Source organism: Aedes albopictus, chromosome 2 (assembly GCF_035046485.1).
Source record: "Aedes albopictus strain Foshan chromosome 2, AalbF5, whole genome shotgun sequence".
NCBI classification, from domain to species: domain Eukaryota; kingdom Metazoa; phylum Arthropoda; class Insecta; order Diptera; family Culicidae; genus Aedes; species Aedes albopictus.
Window position 1 is genome coordinate 369,373,680 of NC_085137.1, and position 13,080 is coordinate 369,386,759.

General features: G+C 38.2%; 1 protein-coding gene across 1 annotated transcript in view; it reads left to right on the plus strand.

Annotated features, from left to right (window-relative positions):
• Positions 1 to 13,080, plus strand: part of LOC109430547 (uncharacterized) — a 776,197-nt gene that overhangs the window by 680,621 nt on the left and 82,496 nt on the right. The window contains exon 13 of the mRNA XM_062852938.1: positions 8,564 to 8,639. Within this exon, the coding sequence (XP_062708922.1) occupies positions 8,564 to 8,639 (76 nt within the window). The remainder of the gene's footprint in view (positions 1 to 8,563; positions 8,640 to 13,080) is intronic.

A 13,080-nucleotide genomic window follows, 5' to 3' on the forward strand; every position in this document is an offset into this window, starting at 1 on the left:
GAACTCTAGGAAGAAACCCAGGAAGTGCTTCTGGAAGAATTTCAAAAGGAACTGTTGGGCATTTATTTTTATTATCGTACAAATTGGGTCGAAGGGTCTCAGATATTCATGAAAATGTTTCCACAGGCAGGGCTCATGAATATATGAACATACGGCGAAGTCACGGCCAACACACCCGAGGAAGCCGCAAATCTGTTCTCCAGTTTTTTCCAAACCGTGTATAGTTCGACGCCCCCGCGAGTTTATTCAGGGTGCTTTAGTCAAGTGCCGTCTTATAATGTTCATCTACCGCCTTTTAATTTCTCCCATGACGAAGTACTGCGAGCACTGACAATGTTGGACGCTTCAAAAGGTGCTGGCGTTGACGGTCTGCCTCCGTTACTGTTGAAAAACTGTGCCATATCGTTGGTGGTGCCTGTAACGATGTTATTCAACCGTTCTTTAGAAGAAAAAACCTTTCCAAGCCTATGGAAAACTGCCTTCATGATACCCATTCACAAAACCGGAACATTGAGTCATGTTGAAAACTACCGTGGCATCTCGATTCTTTGTAGCCTTGGGAAAATTTTTGAATCTCTAGTTCACGGTATGATGCTTAACGCTGCTAAACCGCTTATTTCGGAGTTCCAGCATGGTTTTGTACCGCATCGTTCTACCACGACAAACCTATTATGCTACACTTCCGCACTATTTAAAGAAATAGAACACCGAAAGCAGGTAGACTCAAACTACATAGATTTTTCAAAGGCATTCGATACTGTTCTCCATGAGTACGCTGTTGAAAAACTCAAGCACATTGGTTTTCCTGATTGATTTACTGAATGGCTGATGTCGTACCTTTCTGGTCGCAAAGCATTTGTTAAAGTAAATTCTGCAACCTCGAGTTCATTTGACATACCATCTGGCGTTCCACAAGGCAGTATCCTAGGCCCCCTCATCTTCGTGCTGTTTATCAATGATTTGTGCACTCGGATCTCCTCAGGAAAACTGCTGTACGCGGATGACATGAAAATTTTCAGAGTCATTGCCACACTTTCAGATTGCCTTGCACTCCAGATGGACATAGATGAGCTGCTGCGCTGGTGTCACGAAAATGGTATGAACGTGAATATTAAAAAATGCAAGGCTATAACGTTTAGCCGTAAACGCAGTCCGATGATGCACCAATACCAGATGGGAGCGATCCAGCTAGAACGTGTACAGTCAATTCGCGATCTGGGGGTGACGATCGACTGCCAACTTCGTTTCAACGAGCATGTGTCGGTAACAACTGCGAAAGCCTTCTCCGTACTAGGCTTCATCCGCCGTAACGCAACGCATTTCACCGATCCGTACACGCTTAAGGCACTTTACTGTGCTCTGGTGCGTAGCGTCCTAGAATATGCAGCCCCGGTTTGGAACCCGTACCACGTTTCGCAGATCATACGCATTGAACGTGTCCAGAGGCGATTCATACGCTTTGCGCTTCGCAACCTACCATGGAATGATCCCGAATGCCTCCCTGACTATCCTGCTCGCTGCCGCCTGATTGATCTCGAGCTGCTTTCTGACCGGCGCAAAAAGCTTCAGCAGTTAGTCGTGTTCGACATTTTGCAGAACAACATTGACAGCCCTGATCTCCTGTTGGAACTCTCGTTGAATGCACCGCTTCGTCAGCTACGTCATACCGATTTTCTCTTTGTTCCGGGACATAGAACAGGCTACGGCCATAACAATCCTCTGAGCTCCTGCATAAGGGTTTTCAACGAAGCCAGTAACATTTTTGAGTTTGGTATGACGAAGCAGAATTTTAGAAATAAGCTATAACTTAAAATTAGGTATCAGTCTGTACGATTTATATCGAAGACAAAGAAATAATAATAATAATAATAATAAAACAGAGAAAAATTCAGGGTCACCTATTTTCCTGGAAAACTTAGGTGGAAATTCTTTGTTTTTCCCTGACACTACTTACTTTGTAAAATCATTACTCAAGAATAAAGCATCATAAAAACAAAGTTTTTTTAAGAATTGAAAGCAAATTTTCTCAGAAATCAAAAAATAAATATGAACTGGAAAAAGTTTTACACAAAATTTTCCACAGTTGAGAAAATTCGTAAAGAAAAGCCGAAAAAACAATGCCCGATCTCGTGGAAAATTTAAAAAAAAAAATTTTTTTTTTTTTCGTTTTTGAGTTATGGCCAATTTTGTTGAATAATGTCCAAATGTATCATATAAGCCTTTTCTTTGAAAAATTATAACTCAAGAACGAATCATCGTAGAAACAAAGTTGTTTAATGAAAATGGAAGCAAATTTTCTCAGGAATCAAAAAAAAAATATGAAGTGGAAAAAGTTTTTCACAAAATTTTCCACCGTTGAGAAAATTCAAAAGAAAGCCGAAAAAACTCAAGAAAAAAAAGTGTATCCAAAAATTTCAGCGATTAAAGCTTATGGAATATCCTTCTGATAAATATTTTTTTGAAATTTTTTTACGAGTTCGGACATAGTTTTTCCGGCTTTTCTTTACGAATTTTCTCAACTGTGGAAAATTTTGTGGAAAACTTTTTTCCAGTTCATTTTTTTTTTTATTTCTGAGAAAGTTTGCTTTCATTTTCTAAAAAAAAAAATTTGTTTCTTAGATGCTTCGTCCTTGAGCTATGATTTTTCAAAGTAAGTAGTGTCAGGGGAAAAGAAAGAATTTCCACCTGAGTTTTCCGGAAAAATAGGTGACCCTGAATTTTTCTCATTTTTTTTTTGTTTTGTTCACATATGCATGAGCCCTGCCTGCGGAAAAAGTTTCATGAAAATCTGGGACCCGTCAGCCCAATCCCGTACGGTAATACGGTAATACGGCCCTGCTGTAGAAATCCTTTAAGAAATGACTTGAGGAGCTCCTGATGGACCTACTGGAAGAATTTCAGATGCATACCAAAAAAAAAACTGGGGCATTCCATTCCCAGAAGGAAGCCACACCTTGGATTTTTCGAAAGTACAAATCTTATGAACCAAACATCTCACCGAGCTGAAAAGTTGATCGATTGGTCACCCGCTGGTGGTGATCAATTGATCAACTTTTCAGTTTAGTGCGATACTTGGTTCTTCAGATTTCTGCTTTGGGGGCATCCATTTAGTACGTCACGCAAAATTTTGGAATTTTAGACCCCCCCCCCTTGGTATGGGTTTTTCGTATACCTAAGGTGTGGTTTCGTTCTATATTCACCTTCCACAAGGAACTCCTGTAGGAATAGTCAATAGTCAAATATTCAAGCAACTATGTATTAGCTTGTGGTCTTTGTCATCGATTGACCCGTGGAAACATGAGGTTGGAACTTGTGAGTACCAGAGCTTTGTTGGACGCTCCTTGTCGACTCACTATGTGGTACGCTCTCCTACGATTTCGAACTTACCAATTTTCCTAGTTTGTTGAGTTTTTGAGTGTCATCTAACAGTTGCCAAATCTATTTCTCAATTGCCTTCTAAAGCTTTCATCTGCCGTTCACAGTGCGGTAGGATGTACCATTCTAAATCATTTTAACTCTAACTTTGGCTTGCAAGAGGCATGACCCTTATCTGCACTCCAAATCCAAAGCCTCAAATGAAGCACTTTTCAAGCCGAAGTACAATAAATTTAGAAACTAAACGACAGAAATCATCTCTCCAACCAACCGAACCGGTCCAGACACCAAGAGCCATCACCATCATCGTTCGGTTGACCAGCCAGCGGAGGACGTTTTACGGTTTCATTTTTGTCGCCTCTGGCTTCAACCAAAAGCCTATTTCGAGCGTGGTTAGTATCGTTTCCCGTACCTACATGGAACACCGATAGTCATTATTGTTCATTGGTCACACAACTGGACGACATACTGTGGAACTGTGTTGTGGTGGCCAGCTGCCGGCAATCCATGCCATGTATCGAATCACTGCTAAACTCTAGTGGTTCCTCTGGTGGGTACATACATACCTGGAAAAAACGATTGTAGCACGTTCCGGAAAATTCTGGCAAAGAAGGTTTAAAAAGTTTATGTTTTACTGTTGTGCACCGTGCGAACATGAATTTCAGTTGTTCGTTGTTTTGAGCACGGTACCTGCCTATGGTGCGTCATGAAGTGGTGCTTTTACTAGCAGCGTTGCGTTTTGAATGGGTTCGTTATGGGTGGTGGTAGTGCTTTTCGGTTACAGCTCTGTTGGGTCATTCTAAAACTCGGACATGGCTGACGAAGTAACCAGCGTTTATTTAGCAGAAGGAGTCTATGGCGAGAAACAATTAAATTTTATCGTTTGTGATACGGATATGAAATACTGCTTTATTTTGTTGGTAGGGTCTGGGACCATTTGGGCAGGAGCACCTATTTTGGGCACTTGCTGCTCTAACTCAGTCAATTTCAAACCGATTGACTTGAATTTTTGTACATGGCTAGATGCTGTGCGTATCTGATCGTGTCTCAAAAATCAAGTCAATCGGTTTTAAATTGACTGAGTTAGAGCAGCAAGTGCCCAAAATAGGTGCTCCTGCCCAAATGGTCCCAGACCCTACCTACTTTGCAAAGGAAAGTGGAACCATCTCGGCAGGGGTTCTATTTTGGGCACTTTTCTGCTATAACTCAGCCAATTCTGAACCAATTGACACAATTTTTGAAACGCGATGAGATACGCATATATTGACTGAGTTATAGCGAAGAGTGCCCAAAATACCGGCCGCTGCCCAAGTGGTTCGCTACCCTATACGGTAAGGAGTAATCCTTGGAACGGTGGATCTACAGTAAAAATTTCCACCGTTGCAATCCAAAATCTTGTCCAAAATACAACCACAAGTCTTGACCTCACAAAATCAGGCTTAGCTTTGTATTTAGGTCCCAGAAGATCTAGTAGGCTCCATTTAGAATCACTGTCAAATTGTTTGTTTCGTTCCTCGTAAATTGTTTCCTGAACAAATGGATTACGGAAAGCGAAAACTTGATGGAACCACAGCCAAATTTTCGTATCAGCAGAAAGCCAACAAAGGCCAACTTACTCGATACCCGCACGAAAGTGAATCTCTTATTTTCTTGGGATTAGTGCAGCAAACCGCTGAATTGAATCAGATCGAATCTTCCCTCGAAAGAACTGATATGTTCTTACCCTCCGGGAAGTCACAAGTACCTACACAAACGGACGCAAGTCCCAAGCCGCTGATGGCTATGGAATCTTCATCAACGGATTCCTGTTCGACATTTACTGATGTGGAAATGTACTCGCTGGAAAATGCCACCCCTGACGAACCACATCCGGAAGGAGTTTTCAAAGTGGCCGACATGGAAACGGATTCGTATAATAGTGCTAGCAATGGGGAAACACTTGACAGCGTTAGCATCTCGACGATGTGCGAGGCTTCTACTTCTGGTTCGCGGCAACAGTCCAACGATCAAATCAAGCAACATGTGGAAAAATACGACTTTTACTCATAGACGAAGAATACTGAACGAATAAAATCAGCTTGGCATACTTTGGATTTTTCTGGTTTTATTTGTTTCCATGTTATGTACTTGTACGACAAATGAAGAACCTTTACTTACTGGACACGGTCCTGAACCCGTCGATTCCAGACACCCAGAATTCCCTAGATTCCCTGCACATCCTCCAATGTGCAAACACCCATTGCACCCACGGCCTGCCATGGATTCGCTAGCCTGTTCCTTGTTCTCCTGTGCATATCATCTCCGCTTGATGTTCATCCGGCATGCGTGAGACTTTTATAATTTCAACGATTGCTCTAGGAGTTACTACAATAATTTCAGAAATTCCAATAAGAATACATGCTGGATTTTGTTTAAAAAATCCTTATGGATTTCTTTTGTAAACTCTTCCTGGAATCCTTTTAAGAGTAAATCCAGGAAATATTTCAAGAATCATCACAGAAATACTTAAAAAAAACTTTTCTGGCTTTTCCAGAGTTCTTCGAGCAACTCTCTCCAGAATCTATAGAATTTTATTCGGAAATGCTTCAACAGATTTCTCCAGCAATTGTTCCATAAACTGCTTCGAAAACTTGCCTTAAGATTCTCCCGGAATTATTCGAAGCATCATAATGGTGTTAACGGTGGTAGCAAATCACGCGACTTTCAGAAGGTTAATCTAAGAATTCTTTTTAAAACTTCTCCAGAGTTCTTCCTAGGACTTTTCCGGATATTTTTTTCTGATTTTTTTTAAAGATTGTTGCACATATATTTCCAAGAAATCCTGAATAAATTCAACCCAGACATTTCTATAAGAATATCTCCGGTTATTCGTGGAAGGGCTCTTCCGGGATTTTCCCTCCTGGACTGCTCGAGAAAATCTTATAAAAATATTTTCAGAAATTCCTCCAAGAATTCATCCATGCAACCTTCTGTGATTCCTTCAGGAATTGTGCAGGAAATTTTCCACCAATTCTCCAGAGAATCTTCTAGGGATTTCTCTGGTAGCTCTTTAATGGGCCCTTTTGTGACTCTACCCAGGATTCTTCAAGAAAATCTTCCGAGGATTTTTCCTTGATTTCCCATCATTGAGTTCTCTACGAATCATACCAAGGATTCAACCAGGAATGTTCATAGGGAATCTTACAAGAAATGTTTGATTTGAATGGATTGTTCAGTAGTTGTTTCAACATATGCAATAATTTTTTTTAATATTTGCCGAAACTTCTTACGAGGACTCCTCTAAATTCTTCCAAGAATGTCTCGTAGAATTTCTGCAGAAATTTTTCTAGTGGTTTCCTAATAAATTGTTCGGAATTTAAAAGATCCCACCGAAAACCCTTCCATTTTGGGTGTTCTCTAGGAAATCTTTCAAGTCCTCGTCCATGAAGTTATCAAAGAATTCCCCCGATAAGCATTTCAAGGAATCCCCTCGGCATTTCCTCGGACATTCGTACAAGAAATCTTTCATGAAATCTTCAAAAAGCTTGTCTGGTATTTTTTCCATTAATTCCGCCAAACTGACATAAGATTCTTCCAGCTCTGCCCAGTACAATATGCGACGAGGGGTGATGCGATAAATCACTTCCATACAAGCTTCAAACGGATTTTAAAATAGGTTCCCGGGCATCAAAATTTATAAAAAAAAATGGAATTAGGCTTAGTGTGGCATGCAGATTCAGAATATGGAATTATCTCAACAACGTTGAAGAAGCCAATTGTCTGAAGGTTTCATGGCGAAAACATTACAAAGGTTTCTTCAAATATTCTTCCAGGGTATACTCCACAGAAAAAAATCCTTCAGTGGATTAAAAAAGGAATCATTTTAATAAAAGGAATCAGAAATTTCTTTATCATAATTAATCCAAAGAATCCTTCAGGAGTTTTTCCAAACATTTCTTCTAGAAATGTTTAAAACTTTCTTGCAAAGGTACTTCCAGTGAATCTTCCAATGACATCTACAGGATTTCTTCCAAAGATTTCTCTATAGTTTTTTTAGAGATTTTTCCAGAAGAATCCTGGAAGTAACCCTGGATGATTCCTTCAAAGAACTCCAGAACAAATATTTGCACAAATTTTCGGAATACCCTTGGAAGAATTGCCTGAGAAAAACATTCTTTAAAATGTCTTTGAAGGTCTCAAAGGACATATCCCAAATTCTTAGGGGGAATTGATTGTTTGTAGGAATTCCAGGAATGATTCTTGGAGAACTCATAAGAATCCAAAGAAAAGGAATAGCTCGAGAAATTCTTGCGAACATTCGTGAAAGAAATACTGCAAACTTTTTTGGCGATAAATATTGTTAGACGAATTTCTGGTGAATTCCAGAGAGAGTTTCTGAAGGAGTTCCTAAGTCTTAGAAGACATTTCGGAGGAAAATGAACATCGGAAGAATTCTAGAGAAAGTTATTAAGCAACCAAGCATGCAACACTTGAATGAATCATGCGCAACAAAAAAATGACAGCACTACTCATTAAATTCTTTTGGTGATTTTGCCAACACAGTTACAATTATTATGAAGTTTTGGATTTCGTTTACTTTTGGGTGCGAGATTCGGACGATGCAGTAATCTGGAGTGAATACCCTTAAAGAACACAATGTTTTCAGAAAACTTACCAGGGATTTCTTTAGAATTTTTTCTAAAGATTTTTCCAAAAACTCCTCTTAGTACTCTTCTAGGAATTCCTTTTCAAATTTCTTCGAGAATACTCACTTGGAATACTCCTTCTAATTCCTCTAGAAATTTCTCCTGTAATTCCAGGAATTTTTCATACGATCGATCCGCCTCAAAACCGGGTTCAAATGTGTTTTGATTTTTTTTTTCAGAAACATTCATGACTTTATAAAGAAAATAGGATGGATAAAGTGTTTTAACTTTCAAGTGTTTTCTCGTATGCAAATTGTATTCATTATTAGTTTCACTGGCAGCTACAGAATGTATATCACATTGCAGAAAATGTCATAATCACAAGTTACTAGAGTTACAATACTATAAAAATCTACCACTATCTTACATTGTACAGCAAGTATTAAATATTTCACATTTTTTTTTCAATTTATCTAGCGCGGCATGAATTTGACTATAATAATACAACAGTTAATTTACATTACACTAATATTTGAACCATTCTGCTTATTTTGTTTTTCCAGGAGTGAGTTTCCGTTAACGATGGGACAGTGGCACACGATCAAAGTTTCCAGGACGTCGCGCCTGGCAGTTTTGAAGGTAATTCATGGTATTGAAAATGTGTGAATATTGGGTCGTTTTTACATATCAAGCCTAACTTTACAAAACACCGTAAGTAACAATTGCATTGATCAGAGAAAATCGCATACAAAATTTTTGATTTAATGATAGGTAAAAATCCTAATTACGATTTCATTGCTAGACAGCTCTAGACCAATTAATTCTATCATATAAAACTCAAATTAGGGATAATATATTGATTTTTGGTGCATTTTCGTAGAAGTAATGGAAAATGTTAGATAGGGAATTTTCACTTTCGCATAGTACATACGGTATATGTGAAAACTGTGTTAAATATATGTACAGTTTGTTTTAGCTACTGATAAAATTAGTCAATTAGTCGTCCACTGGTGCTACCCTGTGATAACCATTTACAATAGTAAGGCGACATTTGGCGTTTTAGACGACGTCTATAGGTTACGTAACACTAAAGAGAGAAGGAAAGTATTCCCTCTCTTTGGATAAATGTGACCTTTCCCTTCTACAGGGTGCAGCTGGAAAAAATGCGAAAACTTCAAAGAGCTATCACAGGCTAAATTTGGTGTATATATGACTATTTTTTCATGATAGTGTATCAGTCAATGTCTAAATGCTTATTATAGAAAATCAAGAGAAATATATTTGATTTTTAACTTGTGATAATGTAAGCCGGAAAAGTAAAACTACGCGCCTAATAAGACAAAATGGCTAATATACTGAAGAATGACATTAATTCGATGAAAATCCAAGGCATATTAATCCAGAGCCATGTAATTTCATATACTAGTTGAAAACAACACATACATTTGATGATATAGATTAAATTTATTTATTTATTTTTTCAGATGTGAAATTTAGCAATCCGTTTACATTTTTGTGGTTTGATAATACTGATTGTCTTCAGCTTCAGGCGCTGTCTTGTAATTGTAATGACCAAAGTGAAAAAAACTTCTAATAAGTTTTCTGATAATAAGCCTGTTTGAGATCATGGAACGTAAAACATGGATTGGTTGTCGTCAAATAGACGAAAATGAGGTATAAAGTTGAAAAACACTTGCGCAATTTTTCATGCCGCATACTGTACTCCAACTTCATTTCCATGAGGTCCATGGAACCAGGAACAGGAACATAAAGTTTATGAAAAATTTTGAATGTTCTACCAAAACAAACTACACGAGTAAAATGTTATTAACGTATTTAAAACCTGAGGTCCAAATGCACAAATTTATTGAAAATAGGGCTGAATAGTGGAATGACGAGAACAAACCCAATTATGTTGGTGTTTGAACACACGATTTTCCAATTACCTAGACAGAAACCGTAAACGAATTATACCATGGTACATGTAAGAAAAGAACTCACATTCTTCTTTGCAACTTTACATTTCCTGCGGTTCTGAGATGTGCACTTTCTACATTCTCCCAGAATACTCAGAAGATGGAAAGAGTATAAAAAAATGCGAAGCAGAGCCTAGGGCGGCGAAGAAGAGCGGCGAATATTGAATCTAAGGGGGCTTTTAAATGATCACCCATACAATCGTTAGGTAGGGTAGCGAACCACTTGGGCAGTGGCCGGTATTTTGGGCAGTCTTCGCTATAACTTAGTCAATTCCAAACCAATTGCCTTGGAATTTTGAAAAGATACCATACCTATCTCACCGCGTTCCAAAAATTGTGTAAATTCGTTCAAAATTGACTGAGTTATAGCAGAAAAGTGCCCAAATTTGTGGAGCCTCGCAGCCGTGCGGTTAGGGTCACCAAGCTTATAATCGCACCATGCTATGGGATGAGGGTTCGATTCTCGCTTCGGGCGTTGAAACTTTTCGTGAGAATAGTCTTCCCCGTTTCCACTGGTGCATGCTCCGTTGTCCGTTGTCTAATGTTAAGTTTAAAACAGTCTGTACAGCCGAAAGCTGAAGACGTTGTCCGTGTCTTTTAAAAAATAGGAGCTCTGTCGAGATGGTTCCACTTCCCTGCCTGTTTTGTGACGTTCTTTGTTAACGAGTCCTGCCTATCGAATTGGGAAGCTGTGAATTCAAATCCCAGAAAAACTTCGTCGCATTTTTTTTTTTGTTACAATTTGTGCATTTTCAACTATGTTTACTGTCATAACATGCAAGAAGCGTAACTTACGCAAGAAGAGGATCTCAAACAGGTTATTTTAGCATATAACATAATAAATGAATATTCCCTGGAAGCCCAATTCAAGTTTTTTTTCTTTCCTGAAATACTATTCAAACTAGCTATTCCAACAGGAGGTAGTCTTTAAGATTTCCATAGGCACACCACCTGAAATAACATTGAGTATCTTCATCGGTGCTGTCATGGTAAATTTAGAGCAGGTTTCTCAAGACTTATAAATCACAGCACTCCTATAAAGGGTGGTACGGTCAAATTTTGGTCATACAATTTTTTTCATAACTTTAGACTGCGTACACCAAAATAGCTGAGTTTTGAACCAGTAATGGTACATTGTATGTAGCTTATACCATAAAATTTTCATCAAGATTGATTAAGTATTTGCGGAGATATTGTTGAATCCTTAGATCTGCAATTTTAAAGTTTTGTACAAAGAGGATTCAAAAATAAGAACACATTTTTACTGTTTTATTCATATAGCCAGAAAAAGTTAACCGAATTCAATGAAATTTTTCTGTTAGTAAAGAATGCATGTCAAAATGTTGTGTAAAAATTTCATTCAATTTTATCTAGCCGATACAAAGTTATATTTTCTTAAGTGGCACCCGGTCAGTTTTTTTCATATTCAAACTGCTACAACTTTGAAAGTATTCATACAAAATAGCTCAAAATTTAACTAAGAACATATTTTTATAATTGTATTATACTGTAAAATTTTAATGAAAATCGGAGCAGTATTGGTAGTTCTATAATCAAAATTCTGCTTTACTGTCCTTAAATTGCCAAAAATTTACTGTGGAGCGCTTTGTACAAAAATTTAAAAGGCAGGTCGTTGGTTTTATCTATATATCAATATATCAATGGATTTTGATGAAAATTGTATGGTATAAGCTACATATAATGTACCATTACTGGTCCAAAAAAAAGCCCTGGGCTTGGATTATATATCTTCCAGGAAGCTCTGATTTCAGGCATGTGGCCGATGTGCTTTGCAGTGATGATTGGAATAGCTGAATGTATAATCAATGGCAAACAATTCTGTAAAAATCAGATCTTCTAGTCATCTGATATAGTTATACTGATCATGCTGCTGCATAGTATATCGAACATTTGTCGAAGTAATTTACATGCCGGGAAAATATAATTCCAAGTTAGTGAGAATGTTACAAACTGAGGGAGGGTAATAGGCCCAGTCAGACCCCTGAATGGGCAATGTGGGTTAGTGTATGGGAATGCCATTGAAGGTTTGTAATATTCTCCGAGGCTTTCGAAATCCAACAGGGCGCGTCCCCGGGTTGCGGATAGAGGGAAAAGGGAGATTTTTCGCATTTGTACTGTAATCAGCCAATGTGATATTATCTCCTATGGTGTTGTAGTGCGAATGAATGATCTCATTCTATGGGAATTCGAACTTTATAATGTATTGTTTATTTCTAAGCTTGACAAGGTTTTGAAGACAAACATGAGATGAGAGAATTGCCTAACAGGAAAGTCACATCAGCAAAGCTTTTATATATGCAAATGCTATCCATGGGGTCATGTCCAGCATTTAATATGTATGGCAATGACTGGTTCTTACCTAGCAGGGGTCCCAGACAACCAGTCATCGTATAAGATGTTGCATAAGATGTTAAAGTGGAGGCGATATGCGTGCATTTTACATGCGCCTAAATGGAGGCATGTACGCATAAGGCCTCCACTTTATCATCTTATGCAACATCTTATACGATGACTGGTTGTCTGGGGTACTACAAGACCACGCGGACAATTCGGTTAAAGGCTTAATTGGGGATAATATATTTTCCAGAACTGAAGGAACATTTTTTCCGGGTGACTGGCGACAGTCGGATATGGTGGAAGTTTCCGTTTGTTATAATTGACAAAATAAACAATCGAGCGTTTTTTTCTTTCTATGACTTGCTAGGCATTTTGTGGATTATTGTTTTTTTGGTTTTGGAAGGTACGCGATTCACTATTGAGCCTTAAAATTATTTTGCATCTGAATAGCATTGATATTGTCAAGTCTGAAAAAACACCCTAATCCCACACCAAAATACCCTTTTCCTATCCTATGGCGTTTATGTAATCAGCAAAGACTATTCAGCCATTACCCCTCCTTATCATTGGCTTTGGACTGTCTTGCGCTCTCATTGCCCCACCAAATGCTGCAAAATGAAAATGAAAATGAAAATTACTGGTCCAAAAATAAGCTGTTTTGGTTTACGCCAGAGCGTTCATGATTAACAAAAAATTTAATCATGATTAATCATTGATGATTAAAATTTTTATTTCAGTGATTATTG